This window comes from Mustela putorius, unplaced genomic scaffold (assembly GCF_011764305.1).
Source record: "Mustela putorius furo isolate JIRA1106 unplaced genomic scaffold, ASM1176430v1.1 tig00003845_pilon_pilon_pilon, whole genome shotgun sequence".
NCBI classification, from domain to species: domain Eukaryota; kingdom Metazoa; phylum Chordata; class Mammalia; order Carnivora; family Mustelidae; genus Mustela; species Mustela putorius.
Genome location: NW_025421998.1, coordinates 93,989,970 through 94,007,895, shown reverse-complemented (window position 1 = coordinate 94,007,895; position 17,926 = coordinate 93,989,970). Strand labels below are relative to the sequence as shown.

Genomic DNA, 17,926 nt, shown 5'->3' with positions numbered 1-17,926 from the left:
CAGCGCGCACTTCACTCACCATTTGATGGGCTTGGACACAGGCAAACACCTGTGAGACGATTACAAGCGGTAACACATCTAGCTCCTTCCAGAGTTTCTGTGTGTGTGTGTGTGTGTGTGTGTGTGTTAAGAACACTTAACACGAGAGCTACCCTCTTAACACACGGATTCTGAAGGGTACAATCCTATACTGTTAACTTATCGAGCCACTTCATCGGACAGCAGGCTAGGAGAATTTATCCATCTTGCAGAACTGCAAGTTCACGCCCGCTGGAAAGCACGGCCCCATTTCCTCCCCTGCCCCAGCCCCTGCCGCCACCATCGTATTCTCTGCTCCCCTGAGTCTGATCCTTCAGGAATCCCACATCAGTGGGATCGCGCAGCCCCTGTCCAGTACCTGGCTTATTTCACTCAGCGTGACGTCCTCTGGATTCATCCATGTCGTGGCGAATCCTTCGAAAGGATTTCCTTCTTTTAAAGACTGACTAATATTCCTTTGATATGTAAGCCCACATTCACCCACGGATGGACACTTGGGTTGTTTCCACATCTTGGCTATTGTGAACAGTGCTGCGGTGAATATGGGGGTGTAGATGCAACAAATTAGTGGTCGCAAAGAAGCAGTACTGCGAAGGACTCTCTTTCGATTAGGTGCTCAGGAGAGAAGGCCTTTCTGTTATTTAGGCTAAGATCTGAAGCCTTGGTATTACATCACTGGGTCACCGTACATGTTGTCCAGGTTGTACACTGCACAAATCTGGAGGATACTATTTGCATTTTAGTCATTTTGTACAAAAATATGCAGAAACTCTGAATGCACATCCAACCCTCTATGCCCTAGTTGTTCTTCTCAACTGCTTTCCCCCATCTTCTAGCTATGTATTCAGGCTTACTTCTGGTCTGATCTACTCGTGGGACTCTGTAGTGTGTATGCATGCAGACAGAGAAAGCAGGGGAGGGAGAGGAGGAGAGAGCGAGAGGTATTGAAGGAGGAAGGGAAGAGAAATGAGGGACATAACAGGCCAAGAGAGAATATTCTGTATATAATCCTTCCAAAGGCTATCAGCAGGAAAAGTAACACTTTAAGTTCAGGTAGTTCTAATAAGACAATCTGTTAAATTATGGAGGAGAAGCCAACTAGTAGCTTAGCGATTGGCAGAACAACTGTGCTAATTATCAAGGGATAAAAAGGAGCAAAATTAAGAGCAGAGCTTCCCTGTCCTGCACTTGAAGGAAATGTGAAGGTCTGAAAACTGAGATGGTTTCCAGATCGAGTCTGGGACTGGTGCTTGGAGTCTGGCCTCATTTCAAGCCTAAGCATTTTGATGTTGCAGGAAGAAGATATGATGAAACATTGAAGGTCACAGCTTTAGTGCGAGGAAGAGTGTGCTTTTGATCCTTATAAGATGGTATATTGTTTGTGCTGCATAACCAGCATGCTTACTAGGGTTTAAAAAATAACAGCTAGAAGGAAAATACGTCAAAATGTTATTGGCAATTACCTTCTTTGGGTGGTGGAATGCAGTGCCCCTCCTCCCACTTCTGGTCTCCTCCTCCTTGTGTGCATCTTACTTTCTCCAATGGGGAAAAAAAATTTTTTTTAAGGTAAGAATCCTTTGGTTCCTCTAATTGAAGTTTTAGTGTGGCTACGATGGCATATCAAATTTTTTCCTTTACCATGGCAAAAAGCCATTGTGCCTATTGGTTTCAGAATACTCCTTGGTATCAGAGGAATTGCGTTATTCTAGAAGAAAATGCGTATGCCAGGATATGCAATATTTAACAAGATGAATCCACACTCGGCCTTCAAAATAGCTAAGGATAGATTTTATTTTTGCTTAGTCCTAATTTTAGTGTAGATGGAGCTCAATCCTTCAGCATTTAAAAGTTATATTAAAAGGCAGACCTCTGGGGGCCAGAAACCAAATTCTTAAGCTTGGATAGCTAGAGTACTTCCTGAAGGCCATTTTGGTTTTATGACCATTTGGTTCAGAATTAATGAGAACTGCTTTGCATAGACATGATTTCATATTCCAAAGCAGTACCTTCTGGGGATTCTTCCATTCACCTTGTAGATACAGATTATCAAAGTTGTGTTTTTTTGTTGTTGTTGTTGTTCCCAACATATTCGTGTTCTAGTCTATGAACCTCAGAGATAATTATCTTTTCAGGCCTACAATTTTAGAACATTTATCAGGTTATTCAAACCACCAATTATGGTGGTAAACACCTAAGGAATTTGGAGACTGTTGGAAAGATTAAGAAAACCAACTTCAGAGATTCCTTTGGAGGGAAGGGGTACACAGAACAGAAAAAGCTTTGTGTCCTCATTGAATGCTGATACCCTGATGTTTCTTGAAACGTTCCTTTTTTTCTTCTCAGAGAAGATCCTCCTTGTGAATGAGATCCTGAGAAGGTCACTGATGACTGCATATAAAATCTGAGACTGGTCGTGATGTCCCCAAGTGTTTTAAACTACTAAGCTGCCCTGTGATCTCTGAGTTCATGGCACTGGAATCACACCACCTGCGGGGAAGAGGCCTGTGGCCTGGGACAGATGGGGAGAACCTTTGCTGGCCCAGGATCCTCAGGAGCAGATCCGCTAACCCCATTCAAAAATATCTTTGAAGGCCTGTCCATCTCGGTGGTTTATTCTCAGGACTGCAGGGAATGAAAGGAATCTCCAGTTTACTTGGTTGGTCCAACATCTAAGAAGTTGGGCAGTGGGGAGACGAAGTATGAGGAGTGGCTTGTCAATATCACAGCCTGAGGAAGATCCTATCATGAGAATCGTCAATATGGAGAGTTATATCTGGGGAAACATCGGGGAAGGGCAATGGGCATGCCGGAGATGCGGTCAGCTGTCCATGAGGCAGGCCTTCCCATTCCCTTACACACCCACTGTCCCCCTGCACGGGAACATGCTGCAGAAATCCCCTGCCACCACCACTCTTTCCCATAGCTCTGTCCTCACAGGGAGCCCCACGGCCACATCTTCTTCTCAGGTCTCATTAGCCAGTGGGACTTCACCTAAGCCATTTAAAATCTGAAATGATGTAATCATAAATCCATAGATAGTACCTACTAATATGTCAAGCACTGTTTTAAAACACATGGCTAATGTTAAGCCATTTTTACCTCACAACAACCGTACAAGGTAGGTATCACTACTATCCTCATTTGTTGAGGGAAAGATCGAGGCACGCAGTGGCTAAGAGCCTTGCCAGAGGTTATACCATCAGTAGGTGGTTCCAAACTTGAACGCCAGTAGTCCGGCTCCTGTAAATTACACTATCATGAAGTAAGTCTTTGCTGTCTAGCTCACAAAGAACACAAAAGAAGGAACATCAGGGGGATGGGCTTCTAATCCCCATTTGATAGGCTTCTAATCCTCTTTCTTCAGATCTACTTGGTCTCACGGTCCGGCTTTCTTGGTAAGAGGGAAGAGCATAAGCCTCCCCCTCGGGCTACCCCACGCCTGCGTTCCCACAGTGGCTGAAAACCTTGTGGGCTCACGCACACCTGCTCTACCCCAGCTGCTATGGCGTTCGTGTTGCCTGACACCTGCCCGCTGGGAGAACAAAACCGAATTACGTGGCCTTGCTCCCTGGGTGCTTACCCTAAAAACCAGGATTAAAGCCAGCAGCAAGGATCTTTCTTGGGGCATTAGTTTAAAACAATACCTGTTCCAATGTGGCTTGAAACGTCAGACTGGGACAAATATTTTTCATTGTCTCTTGGAATCCTCCTGCGGTCTCTAGCCTAGATAAAAGATACTAACAGAAGTGTTGAAAACAACCCTCACATCATGTAGCTAGGTAAGCGAACGTTCCAGAGCCAGGCATCCAAATTGCCTGGAGAGCATGTTAAAATGCAGAGTCTGATTCAGTGGGTCTGGGGTTAAATGGCAGATTCTGCATTTCTAGCAAGATCCCAGGTGACGCTGATGGGAGTGGCAAGGTTCTAGAGCATTCCTCCCACTCCTAGGAAGGGAAGTCCTCCGCAAAGGGAAAGAGTATTTTTGATCCCAGATTTCGCTCCTCTCCTGAGTTAAAAATATTTCAAGGGATAATTTTATTGCACAAAACTGTCTTCCTGTGTAGGGGGTCATACTGAATAAATGGTGGTTGAATGTATTTGCACTGAAGCCACCAGTGTTTTCCCTGTGCTCGGGCTTTTGGTGTGGTGACTGAGTGGGGTATGTGTGGGCCTGTAACACTGCACAAATCTCAGTTCAGAAAGCCTTCCTTAGGGGGTAGGATGTGGAGCCTGAACAGCGGGGGGGCAGGGCAGCTGACAGTTAACGGCTCTGGGCCAGGCATCTCCTACAGTTCTCTCTTTCACTTTCTGAAGCGGTCTGGGAGGTAGGCACTGGAGTGCCCACCAGCCTCGTCCATACCAGCACACCAGCTGAGGCCATGTGACACACCTTATATGTAGAGAGATTTGAATCCAGATCCATTCAGAGACTCAAGCACCTGTGCTCCCTCCCCTAACCACCCCACCCCCCATCCCAGCACCCAGTGAAGGGGGCAAGGAGCTGTTTGAGGAGCTGGGATGGGCAAGAGACCATGGACAAAGAGCTTCAGCAGGTGACCTGCGAAGGGCAGGGTCAGGCTTGTCTGTAGAGGGTGAAGGGGATGAAGAAGAAACCTAGAATACCCGGAGAGGAGCTCTACTAACACGGAGAAGAACCGTGTCTTGGGGGATTTAGCTTATCACAGACCTTAGTGTGTGTGCACTGAAGGGTTGACGCTGCGGGTCTGGGTGGCCCAAACCTTGGGCATTCCAAAGAAGGGCCTTTGACTGGCTTCTGGGAGATCACCTCCAGGCCCACCAACATCCTGCTTGGTAAGTGTGCCTTGGCTTACCTGGTTTACTTTGGGCCATGCTAGATAATTTATGCTGACACTGTGATTTACAGTGAAGGCCTTGTCCCCAGGGGGTCCGTCTGACCTTCAGGAGGGGCTGGAAGCTGAGCAGCTAAGGTTAGCTGTATGAGCGCTCAACGCCGACACAGCTGACCTCCCCCAAGGCCCTGGACATGAGGCTTGGGTGAGCTTCCCTGGCCAGCGATATTCCTTTCGTCACACTGCAGTGCTGGGAAAATGAAGTGGCATCTGTATAAATCCACTGGGAGGAGACTACTGGAAGCTTGCGTCCAGTCTCTCTTGAGCTCAGCCCTATGCACCTTTCCCTTTGCTGATTTTAATCGGTGTCCTTTCAGTGCTGTAGACCGTCACCCTGAGTGTAGCAGGTTTTCTGAGTTCGGTGAGCCCTTCCAGCAAATCACTCAATCTGACGGTGGACTTGAGGAATCTGCTGACACTTAGAGAAGAACTTGACACCAGTGTTGAGGGCCAACTTGGGTGCATGGTTGGGGAAGACTTACAGTTTGGTCCAGATCTGTATTTACTGAGCACTTACTACCGACCAGGTGATGAGGATGAGTTAAGTCAGAATCCCTGCTCTTCAAGAAAACCCAGGTCCTGAGGAGATCCCAAGAAAAACACCAATTTCATCCAGAAGTGCCAAGGGCCATGACAGAGACATAGCATGGTGCCATGGGGTTCCGGCGGGGAGGGACCCAGCAGGATGGACATTCAGGAAAGGATGGCTTTCTGGAGGACAGCATCCCTCCATGGACCACCCTGAAGATTTGGTGGACTTGGTCGCAGTTCCCGGAGCTGCCTTTCTCCAGTTACACAGCAGCTCTCCCTGGGGGGGCTTTAGAGCCTGGAGGCACAGGTGCTGGGGTGGGAGGGAGTAGGTGTGTTTCCCATAAACCCAAGGGACCGCATAATTCATCAGATACAGAAATCAAAGTTGTGCTTCATTGGAAAAAGGAGAACCAGACAGTTCGTGTGTCTATGGTTTGCCCTGGGCTGTCTCCGGGACATCCGGAAACTGCGCCTCACGAAGCCACTGGCATCTCCACTGACCCCTCAGGTCACCAATGGGAGCATCATCCCAATCCCCAGCCCCCGGGAGGAAACAGTAGCTAGTAAAGTCTCCACTTTACAACGGCTGAAAGACATGGGTCATTTCTTAACATGAGTGGGGTTTCCATTCTCTCTCTCTTTCAAGGACCACGTCTACCGAGGAAGCGAGGGGTTCCTTAGGATTCCAGCCTCCCATTTCCTCAAGTTTTTCTCTACTTGTAATGTTCCCGCTGCCCCATTCTGTAAGGCACTTACCTTTTTAAAAAAAATTTTTTTCAGTGTTCCAAGATTCATCGATTATGTACCACACCCAGTGCTCCATGCAATCCCTGCTCTCCACAATACCCACCACCAGGCTCCCCCAGCCCCACCCCCTCCCAGACCCTCAGATGGTTTCTCAGAGTCCACAGTCTCTCATGGTTCGTCTCCCCCTCCGAATTCCCCAACTCTTTTCTCCTCTCCAGCTCCCAGTGTCCTCCGTGTTATTCCTTAAGGGCACTCACCTTTGACCTGTCCTTACTTTTAAAACATCTTACTGCTTATTTCCATGACCCCTAAGATGATGGTGATGATTTTTGTTCTTTTTCTCCTTTTCAAATTCCACTGCCGATATTTGTGTTCCTTTTTCAGATCAAATCTACGCAGGTCTTCGTGTACAATGTCCAGCACTGGGCACAGCTTTCGACAGAGGCCGTCAGCCATGGCGCTAATGACCATCAGGAGATCGGACACATGACCCCCCCACCCCCACACCGGCCACTCTTCAGATGCTACCATGAAGACGCAGCAATGTACCTCTCATTTACGGATCCTTCATCTCCCTCAGGGATCCCACCTCTGATGGACACTTCCCCCTTTTGTCTGCCCAGCATCCTATGCCTCTTCCTGTGTCTGGAGAATTGTCTGATCTTGGTGGGAGGCGGAGCTTATGACCGGAGAGAGAAATAAGACGCTCTCGGCCTGTTTTCCAGAACCCCTCAGATGGCGTGCTCACCTGGGATTCTGATCTGAAGGAGGGACCCGGGAATTCATGGTGGAGAAGGCGGCGGCAGAGGCAGCCCCACAGGGTCTCCGGGAGTCCAACAGCAGCATCGGTGGGGGTCCAAGTTAGCCTGGGGTGTGATTCTGGCTCTCTAGCTGCTTCCTTCTGCTGGTGCTATGGGCTTCCAGCTACCTGTGCTTTTCAGTAAATGACTTTTCCCCTTGCACCAGATGGAGTCAGTTTCTTTTGCTTAAAACTAGCGATGTCGACTGACACGTAATGCCCTTTAACATGCACGTGCCTCCCACTGTCTTCTTCCTGAGCTGTCCTACCCTGGCAGGAGCCAGCACATGGGCACATAGGCAGATGGGAACTGTGATTCTAAGTGAGGGACAGGACTGAGAGAGAGAAATTTCTCTCCTCGATGATAGCTGGGAAAGAGGCTTAGTGGTTAGAGTGGAACCAGTAATTCCAGCATCTTACAGAGTTTTTTCCAAAAAGTTAGTAAAGCCAACAATAGGAGAAAAAGAACAAGAGTTTCTTTCTCTTCTGAACTGCTCTCCATTACCCGCTATCACCCAACTCTGAAAGCACGTACCTTTGGCTTACACATGCATGAAATGTTTACGGTCTATTTCCTCTAGGATTCATCTTCAATCTGTTATCTATATAAGAGCTGTTCTTTTTTTTTTTTTTTCTACACAAAACCTGAGGGGAAAATATGGCTCTTTACCAAACACGGCAGCCTCACCCCCTCCCCCCAAGCAGACACAATTACTTAAAACACACAACATGATCTTCTTTATTTAATTGTTTAATCAGTTTACATTCCACAACTGACAGATTATTTATTTTTATTTTTTCCATGAACAAGTCATTTAATTATTACCAGACACTTTTTTTTTTCTTCAACCGATGGAAAGACAATATTTCTGCCAATTTGAAAAAGAAAATTGCAAGATGCGGTCGGTGTCAGTTTAAGTCCCCAAGTGCTGTCTGCTTCCTCAGTCCTTGGAAAACCACAGGAACCTGGCAATTTCCCTTTTCATTCCCCCCTCCCACTTCCCTGTTAAATTCACCTCTCTGAATAGCACAAATAGTTTCAAGATCTGGTTTGGATCACCTTTCCTGTAATTAATTAATTATGAGAAGGAACAGACAGTACAATAGATCTGATAAGATGTAGCATTCTTGTTAAGATTAAACAACACATTTATTCACATCGTATCAGAACGAGTTAACATAATATTTAATCTTATTTTAGCACCAATAACCACAGGAATTGCTACCTCCCAGGGCAGAGGCGGTGTTGGAATCCTGCAATACACACCACTCCTTGTCTAACCAATCAGAAAGCTCTATGCAAATTAAAGGTAAATTCATATAAATTTATATTAACCAAGCAATAATCTGATGGACCATAAACACTCCAGGTGTTCAAGAGTTTTGTCAGCTATGGTCCCTGTCTAATGACCACATGTATAAAACATACTCACCGAATCGGCTCATATTCTTTTGCTTGGTCACATAGGGCTCAGAATGTTCTATTTTAAGTGAGTTATATCTTGTCATACCGGCTCTTTGAAATGTTTTGAGAATGCCCAGGGGTTGCTTGCTTGCATTTATTCTGTTCTCTGTGCTAAGATCTTGCAACCTGTCTTCTTCCCCATCCATCCCCACCCCCAAAGAAAAGAGGTTTCTTCACATCTAAGGAAGGTCTCTAGTCAGCGAGGACAGATAGGCAATGGTGGGCTGAGTCCCAGTGCAAGGGACAGAATCCGTTACCACGACCTCCCAGAAAACCCAGACTCGCCTGTGGTCACTGCTCTCTCCAGCACATCTCCTTTTAGCACTTGACTCTAAGATACAAATGTAAGGAAATCAAGGGATTGAAAAAAAACGCCTCCCAATATTGGTGAGATGTTATTAGCAGGTGACTGGGACTAGATGACAAAATGCAATCATTATTCTTGACATGAACAAGGGGGCCTGGCTGGCCTCCCTCTCCACTGTCAGATACAGGACTTGGGCATAAGGGATAAATTGATACTCCCATAGCTGAAGAAATTGACCTGCTCTGGCCTCTCGAACTTCAATAAGTCACCTGCACCACGCCCAGGGGCAGTGCTGTCACCCTGTGGGACAGACGGGACATGTATTTGACAATCATGGTCCTCTCCTCCAACTAAGCAGGTGAGGAGCAATTTCAGGGGCCAGGATAGCACCCAGCTGCCCCCTCTGTGCTTTCTACTCTCAGCTAAGACCAACCTCTGGCCACTGTCAGCTGGGAGGTATGAGTGATGTATGGGGGAGGGGGTCCGGGGGATGGGGTCCGACTCAGCCTCTTAAACAAAGAGTCTAAATCCTTGTTGTCCAATATGGTAGCTGGCTGTCACGTGTGGTTGTTGAGCACTGGAGATGTGGCTGGTCCAAACTGCAATGTTTTCTAAGAATAAAACTCATATTGGATTTCAAAGACGTCATGAAAAGGCCATGGATGCGAAATATTTCGGTGATTTTTTAAATATTGATTCCATGTTAATATAGTATTTTTGATATGTTGGGTTGAAACAGGTGCCAAAATTAATTTCACCTGTTTTATCTAGACCTTTAAAAGGGGGGCTACTAGGATATTAAAAATTGCATTGATGGTTCACATTCTCTCTCCGTTGGACAGCACTGATCTAAATTGTCTTCCTGAAACTAGTCCCAGAGTGAGTGGTGATCACTGTGGACTGTCAGAAAGGAGGGGGGTTTGGATGGAAGGCGCCATGGATGGGAGGGTTAGGTAAAGCTTGGTGCGAACCCCTCGCCCCACCCCCCTAGGGTCTCTCATCTTCTCAGTCGTAGGGGAGACAGCTCCTTATGCTCTGGGATTACCCATTCGCTTACTTCAGGGTACCCTGCCTTTCGGGGATCTGTCTCCACTGCTGGGCTGAGGATGCTCTGGTGCCTCTGCCATTTCTCCTTCCAAGAGTTTTCTCGATCTTACCTCACAGGCAACTCACACCCGCTGCCCACTGCCCTTACCCCACCACCCACCGGTGCTTGCTTCATTCTGATCTGGAGGCGTCTCCTAGCCAGCCCCCCTGTCTCTGACCCCCGCAAGCCATGTCTGTAGAGAGAGTCATAGATGAAAAAGTAATGCACAGGCACTGTCTCCCTTGAGACTCTTCTCCTACCCCAGCTGGCAAAATTGTCAGTAAGGACAGTAAAATGAGAATGGCAAAGAGGGTGGGAAAAGGCATCTGAGAACAAAAAAGTAGATCAAAGGCTTTGGACTGGAGCACAAACTGGCTGATAGCTTGAGGTTACTTTCTGAGGCATGAGAGGGGCAAGAGGACCAGGGGGTACAACTCTCCAAATGGGTCTTCAGGTGGGAAGTGCACCCCTGCGTGGGCTGAAGCCTCTAAGAATAGCAGCAGAATGGCCAAGGAGATGTGGTGTCCCCAGGAGCCCCGGGAGCCCCCTGCTCCCTGTTTGGCTGAGAGGATGCAGAGAGACAGTGAGGTAACGAGACTCGCCTGAGGCTCCGAGTGAGCCAGTGACAAAGCTCTGAACAGGAACCCAGGATCAGGTCTTTGTGTTGACCTTCACGATGACCTTTACCCTTCAGACTTTGATGACTTGCTTTTACTTTCTGGAAAATATATTTTTACTTTAAAGGCAAAAAGCTTTAGAACAGAGGCAGACACTAGTGACTGTCAGAGAAACAATCAGAAAAAAATAAAATTAAAACAAAAAACGTAACACACACACAACAAACTCCTGTGCCAATAGCTTCCCTCCCTTCAAATCCTACCCAGAGTCAGGATTTTAGGGCAGTCTGCGTGAGTCCTCCAAAAACTGAGGGCTACATCAATACATTTGTTCAGCCTCAATTCCCTCCCCCTTATTTTCATTTTTCACTTTTATTTGTACATTTTTACACATAGTCTTGGATCTACAACAGTCACACCATGGGTGGAAGTGGGAAAGGAGTCTGAATGATGAGAGCTCCTTACGGGAAAGGCACCATTACATCCACAACGACACAGACACACTGACACATTCAGGCTCAACAGGGTCTCCAGGTGACCAAGGAAGGGAAAGGTTTGGCCAGAGGGAATCATGGGAGATGGGAGAGGGGGACACAGAGAGCTCCCCAAGGAGCAACGCCCCATCCTTGGAAATGAAGAATGGGATTGCGATGGCTGAAGTCAGCATCTGTCAAAGTGAGGCCAGGTCTGAGCTACTGCTGTGCACCCCACATGCTTACAGTCCATTTTCAACAGTCAACCACACCTCCTATAGTTGGGTAGTCCCCCCATTCCTGGTCGGGCTCTATCCCTACAGTGAGTGAGGACTTGGACTTCCCTCAGAGAAGTTCTCATCGACACATTGAAACGGGATCCTCGGCAAAGCAGAAAGCATGCAGACCCTTTTAGAAATATGTTCTTGTCTAGAACCTATGGTTCAGTTTTCCCCCAACAGGATTACTCCCAGAACATCTCCTAGTGAATGCACCACCCGAAGGACTCCCTATGAGAGAACCCAGATGCTTTTGATGAAGCCACCTGCTTCACCAACTGACAAGAGATAGAAGATACCAGTTCTTTGAAACGTGCTCCCATCTTAAACTTAAAAGACCATTAAAATGTTTCCGAGCCTGATCTGCTCCCCCTAGGAGGGCCCGTATAGCTACAGATCGGTGTTTGCGGGAAAGAAAAAAAAAAGGCATGGACCCTTGTTTAATAGTTAACTGTTTTAGATCATATATGCTATTTGCTTCATAGGGTTTACTCATGCCATGACCTCTGGGAATAATCAAGAAGGATTAAGAGTGCCCTTTGCAAAACTGGCTTTGGACCAAAGGACGGAAGCCTGAGATGGGTAAATTGAGGAGCCAACCTCTGGGAGGGACCCGAATGATAGAACAGAATCCCACGTGCTGAAGCTGGATAGGGACAGTCCTGTTTGGCGGCCAAGGTGACTGCTCACTCTCACTTGTCCTTTCAGCAGTGAGGCCCAGACACCCCACGGAAGGTTCCACATGGCCAGGGCCTCTGCTGCTGCAGGATCCTTTGACTGGTGGAGAATTCACGTGACACATCATGTTTGCAAATCACTTTGCAATTTCTTTGTCACCCTTAACATACCATGAGGTAAAGTGTTATCACTATCCTCATTTTGTGGATGAGGAAGTTCAAGTATGGAGAAGACCCAGCACCCAGAGTCACCAATCATTTTAGTGCAGAGCTGACGTGGACTTTACAGTAGCTGTGCTATAGAGCATAGCTTAGTGAGTTACTCTGGCTTCTGTGCTCTTACACCTATAATTAGATTGAGATAACACTCAAAAAAAAAAAAAAAGGAGAAAATGAAAAAAAAAAATCCCAAGGAATCTCTTCATTCTATTCTGCCCATCCCTATGCTCTGGCACTGGACTTTTTTTTTTCAAAAAGTCTCTTTGTGGTCTTTGGGGACTCAGAGCCCTGTGCTCCTTCTGCTATGAACACAGGGTCATGGTCAAGTCCATGCAGACCAGTGTGGTTCTGCAGTCTGGGACTCCACTCCTAGCCCCGACTTCCAGCCCAAGACAACCACTGACTGTGGAAGTTGCTGGGGCTGTTGACCATCAGGATGCCCCTGAGTGATGGAATTACGATCCTTTAGTCTTTTTTTAATTTTGTACTTAATTTTTCTAATTTTCTATTATTCAGAAAAAGTAATCCGAAAGCCAATAATAATGTCATCTAGGGACTAACAATAATGTTTAAGAAATATTTTGCACCATGGAGGCATCAATGGGAAGAGTGCAGATACAGCCCACCAAGCTGACTGCTTTGAGAGACACCAGAAGCTTTTGTGTCTATCAACTCCCGTGGGCTTGTTTAAAAGCCTGTCCCCTTACTCCGTCGGATACCACCTAGAAGACAGCAGAGCAGGCAACCCGGCTGGGATGCACCAGTGATTTCTAAATATGGGGAAATCACCTGTCCCTATGACTCATCATAGCTCCCTTCAAAGGGCTTGATTTGTCTGCTGGGATGGTTGACCCCTGAGCAGGAGGAACATTTTCAGGAAAGGCAGCTTCCCTTTAGCCGCGAGAATCAACCAAGCGACCCGCAGAAACCACAGCAAAGATGAACAGAGTGTATGTCTTCCCACTCTTTCCCCTCAGACACTTGAAAATCAGTTAATTAACGCTCCCAGAATAAGCCAGAGTCAATACCTCCAGGTACCTGATTTCAGTCTGACTGAGGTGGGCAGTTTTAGGGATCTAATCTCATCCCCCATTCAATCAGAGCAACTATGCTGGTTCACTGTAGACCTCTTCTCTTGACTGTGGATGACTGCTACGAGGTAGGGCCCGTACTCAAGAGTTCCAGGATAATGTGTCTTCCCTCATCAAAAGAGAGGCAAGCACTGTGAGGTGGAACCACTTGCCCCCAACAAGAGAAGATGCCAGAATGGGCTCAGGGTGCTGCGTATGGACAGGTGATCAAGGAAGGCTCTGTCCTGATTTGGTGGAGATGCTGAGTCTTCCTGACTCTGTGATCCCTGATGCTGAAAAGATGTAGTTATTCAAAGGCTGAGGCTTTCAGGAGGATTGAAGCTGGAAGAGGCACATTTAAATTTTTTATTTGTAATATTTCCATGCCAGGAAGCTACTGACCTCCTTTTGGAGCCTACAGCCACAACAGATGAGGAAGGGGGGCTGCCTGGAAAGAGAGGATGAGCCCCTCTGGAGACAAATGCCTGGACTCTTTTCACTGATCAGCTATTTTAAGTTAATGCAGAAGGAAAGTGGAAATGAGTGGAGGGAGAGGAAGAGGAAATGTGGAGGAAACAAAGCTCCCACAACGGGGAGAAAGAAATAGGACCTCCTTCCAAGTGGACATTCCACTTTCCTAAATCCCCAGTCTCCTAGGGTAAGGAAGGCAATGAAAGCTGAAATGAGCCCCATGCTTAAGGCGGACTCGCATGGAGCTCAAAATACATCCAAGATCAGGGACCTTGCATGCACACCTGTAAAGAATTTGAACTTGACCCAAGGTCAGGGCTGGGGCTTTAATGAGGCTGTTAACCCTAAATCCTATCCAAGGGTTGGGTTCTACTTTGAGGCGAAGTTGGCAGAGGCCTCCTCTTCCTTCTCCCTCCCCACTCCCTTCCTTCTTCCTCAGCCAGGCCACTGCTTCAGGTGGGGGGGGGGGGGAAGGTCTTAACCTGGATCCCCGTGTTGGAGGGATCGAGTTCAGCCGGGCAAGGACTTGCCCTCTGTACGGGGCTTCCATCCTGACCACTGGCTCAGGCCTCTCACTGGCCCCAAGCAGAATCAGACCTCAGAGGGGATCTGTTCCTGTCCGGCCTCACTATCAAAGCCGTAGCTCAAGGCTCCTGCTCTCCTGATGGTGACATAAGCCAAGTGGTTGACTTCTTTCTTAGGCATCTCTTAATATTTCAGGAAGGTTGTGAAGGGGCACAATAAGCAGTATTAAGGGTCGATCATAAAGATGAGGGCTGGAAAGAGTGGCTGATCCATTTATGGCAAGCATGGGATTTAAAAAAAGAAGGTATAAATAGTCACAGGGCAGTGAGGCAGTATCTTCAAACAGGGCTACTTAAGAAAAGTTTGAATGATAGCAAGTTGCTCCTTTTAGAAATTCTTTCCCCGTTTTCCTGCTGGGAAACAGCTGGAGTTTGGGTCTGGTCGCAGACAAGCCCTCTGTCCCCAAACAGATGCTGGTGGACACCTGTCTCTCCCTGCTGGGCAGAGCCCACTCAAGACACATGGAAGGAAGATACGAGGCCTCTCAGTGTGGGATGCTTCTCACTGGTTCTCAAGCCCTTGTATGCCTCCAAGGGGGAATTCTAACCTTTCAAGAAAAAACGTGTTTTAAAATTTCATATACAATAGAAAAAACTGGCTTTTCCTGAAAAGGGTTTCTCTTCTCATAGAATAAATCCCTTATTTTAAAAATCCTTAGAAGCCCCATCGGAAGGTAATAGCATTTTCTGCTCCAGAGCCCACCCCCCCCTCTCGGCACACCCACACACGGGGCACGCACACAGGAGACCTTCTACAGAAGCTGACCGGCGCCGCCCGGAAGGAAGCCTTGAGTAGTAAACCCACACCTACGTCCAGGTTATATTGGTACAAACACACAGAAAATGCACCGGAGAGCTACACATATATAGAGACCCACACTCAGGCCACTCATGCACGTGGGATGTCCTATCTGGATGTGAATTACACACACATACATACACGCACACACGCACGCACACACAGCAGATGAGGAGACAGGTAGGACTCCTAGCCTGGTGGATAGAAGGGGGAGAGGTGGTTAGCAGGTGAGGAAAGGTGGGGCTGATAGGAAGATAGATCAGAAGACAGGTGGATGAAACAGGTGCTTGCACGGGAAGGAGAGGAAGGCTGTTGAGCTGTTGTTGGCAAAGTGCCCGAAGCACACTTAGTTCTGAAGCAACTGATTTCTCAGCTACATGGCTGACCCGTGACTGTGCAGCTCGGGGATTCACTCTTGGCCTCCCCAGGGCTGCACAGCCCCCGCGGGGTCTCCGAGGGGACTGTCAGGGGCTCCTGCCCACTCTTCCCAGCGGACGCTCGTCCCTACAGCTTCCATGACTCTGGCTGGCTTTGTGGTTCGCCAGCACCTGCAGGGCCGGTTTGCTCAAATGAGCCTGAGACACTGGGTGGGACTTCTGCCACCCCTGTCTTGGGGGCTAGCCACTAAGACGGCTATTTGGGGATGCATGGCCTTGAATATCAAGAGGAAAAGGAAGAAGATGGGAAGAGTCGAGAGTTCTCCATTAATTTACACAATATCATACAAACTCGAGCCCATGGGACATGGAGATGCTCTCTCTGCACGTGACCCATTTCCTTTCATCTGTACAGAGGTCGCCCCTAGGAGAGGGGTAGATGTCCAGTGACAAAGGACAGCTTCCACGATGGGGAGTGAAGGTCTGGTTTGGTTTGGTATACATACTTGTATACGACAGCCACAGAGGAAACGTTCCTTCTCCCACCTGCACCGTGCTCCCTCTCTTCTCTCATGGCTTTTGTGCCCAGCTTTGTCTTGAACTTCCAGATTTAGAGGACTAAATCCTGCGGCATCCCAGAACTCTGACGTGAAGGACCACAGGGCCCTCTGAGACCCAGTGGGTTGGTTCTCGGTTCTGCCCTCGGGGAATTTCAGCTGCACACAACAAATAATAGAAAAATGCAACACAAACGCTAAAACCCCACACTCAGAGAACGTCCACCACACGCACACACTCCAGGGATCTGAAACTACAGAACGGGCCCCCGCGTGGGCTTGCCCCTTCGTTATTTAACTCCCTCGGTCTCAGGCCTCCGCCCCAGGCCGCGAAACCACCACAAAGGATGGAGACAACAGTCATGATGCAGTATTTCCATTTTAAAAGGTGCAAAGGAGAAAAGGAAACCACCAGAAGTCATCACACACACACACACACACACACACACACACGCGCACACACGCACACATCACAGCGTTACTCCAAGGCTCCAGTCTGCCCGTGCAGGACGGAAGGTGGGGTCGGGGGGGCAGGGGCAGGGCGGCCTCTTGTTTGACTGGTGTAAGGCAGCTGGGGGTAAGACTGGGTTTTCTGAGCATCCACGGAAGTGTCCTTTTATTGACGAGGACCTTGCCTCTCAGCATGTTGCTCTCGCCCCTTCCCACCTCTAGAACTTGGTCCGAAAGTTTGGCAGCAAAGAGAAAATGTCCTTCTCGGTCTGTTTTCTCTTGCACTTCTTGTGTGTCGCTGGTGGGCCAGGAAGGGAATCCGAACAGGAAGATCCGGAGAAGTGGTTCTGCACATGGCCTCGAAGATCTGGTTACCTTCTATGAACTACGGGCTTTCTTTCTCTGCGATGCGGTCGGTGCTGGGGTGGTGCCTCCCTGCTGGCCCGTGGACGGCATCTCCTTCTCTACATCCGGGCTGCTTCGGACCCCTGGCGACATGTCCCTTCTCGGCCCACCACCCCATCCTCGTGGGGGACGGGGATTGGGACGCTATCACAGGGGGGTGATGTTCATTCTGTCTTCAAGAAACCATGGAGCCAAGAGTCAAGAAGGGATGGAAGAGCCACGTGATGGGAATGCTTTCCCCATCCCGGTGATGAGGTGACACAAAGTCCGGCGAGATGTGGGTGCCTGATGGCATCCTCTTGAGTTAGTTTTGTTTTATATATGTATATTATATATATATTTATATATATATATATATAGGTATGGGTTTTTTTTTTTAGCACACTGTCCCATTCTCGGGTCTGGATTTAGGGCAGTTGGTCCTCGGGACAGGTTGGACAGAAGGGGCCAAGGTACAGAAGAACCCCGAGATGAGTGTGAGGCCCAGGCCCCCCCACGCACAGAACATGGACCATCCGTAGCCGTGGCTGATGTCATCGGGGAGTCCATACAGGTAGCGCGGGTAGCGTGACAGCTCGAAGTTGATTCCGGCCACACAGGTGCACAGTGAAATGATGCAGAAGGTTCCTGGAGGGCGAGTGAGGGAACAAAGGTTGGGGTAAGGGAGAGGAAAAGCGGGGAGGAGGGGAGGGAGAGAGGGAGAGAGAAAAAGACAGAGAGAAGTGAGGTTGACAGCATTTTCAATTCTCTTGAGTAGAAAGATGAGAAGACCCAGGTACGAGCCACCTGCAAACGAGATTGATATCTGGCAATATTCAGAGAGAGGAGAATAGCGTGAAGAGATCACGGCTTCCTTGCTCTCCAATACGTTTGGCTTTTAAAAAATGGAGACATTTCTTCCCATCCAAAGCTGCTCTATCCTCCTGATTAAATCCAGTGATTTGTTCTGGGGGTGAAGGTTGACCTCCAGAACTTTTGATCTTCCCAAGTTGCCCCTAGCTGCAAAAGCTCGCTCTCTACTACTTTAATGGTGTGCTCTGCAAGTAGAGGGGACAGGACAGAAAAGATGTGGTTGATTAATTGAGAGTAAAAAAGATGAGGTC

General features: G+C 48.1%; 1 protein-coding gene across 1 annotated transcript in view; it reads right to left on the bottom strand.

The window, feature by feature from the left end:
• Positions 1–7,702: 7,702 nt before the first annotated feature.
• Positions 7,703–17,926, bottom strand: part of TMEM178B (transmembrane protein 178B) — a 337,430-nt gene continuing 327,206 nt past the window's right edge. Inside the window, exon 4 of the mRNA XM_004741627.2 lies at positions 7,703–17,450. Coding sequence (XP_004741684.1) covers positions 17,200–17,450 — 251 coding nt within the window. The 3' untranslated portion in view covers positions 7,703–17,199. The remainder of the gene's footprint in view (positions 17,451–17,926) is intronic.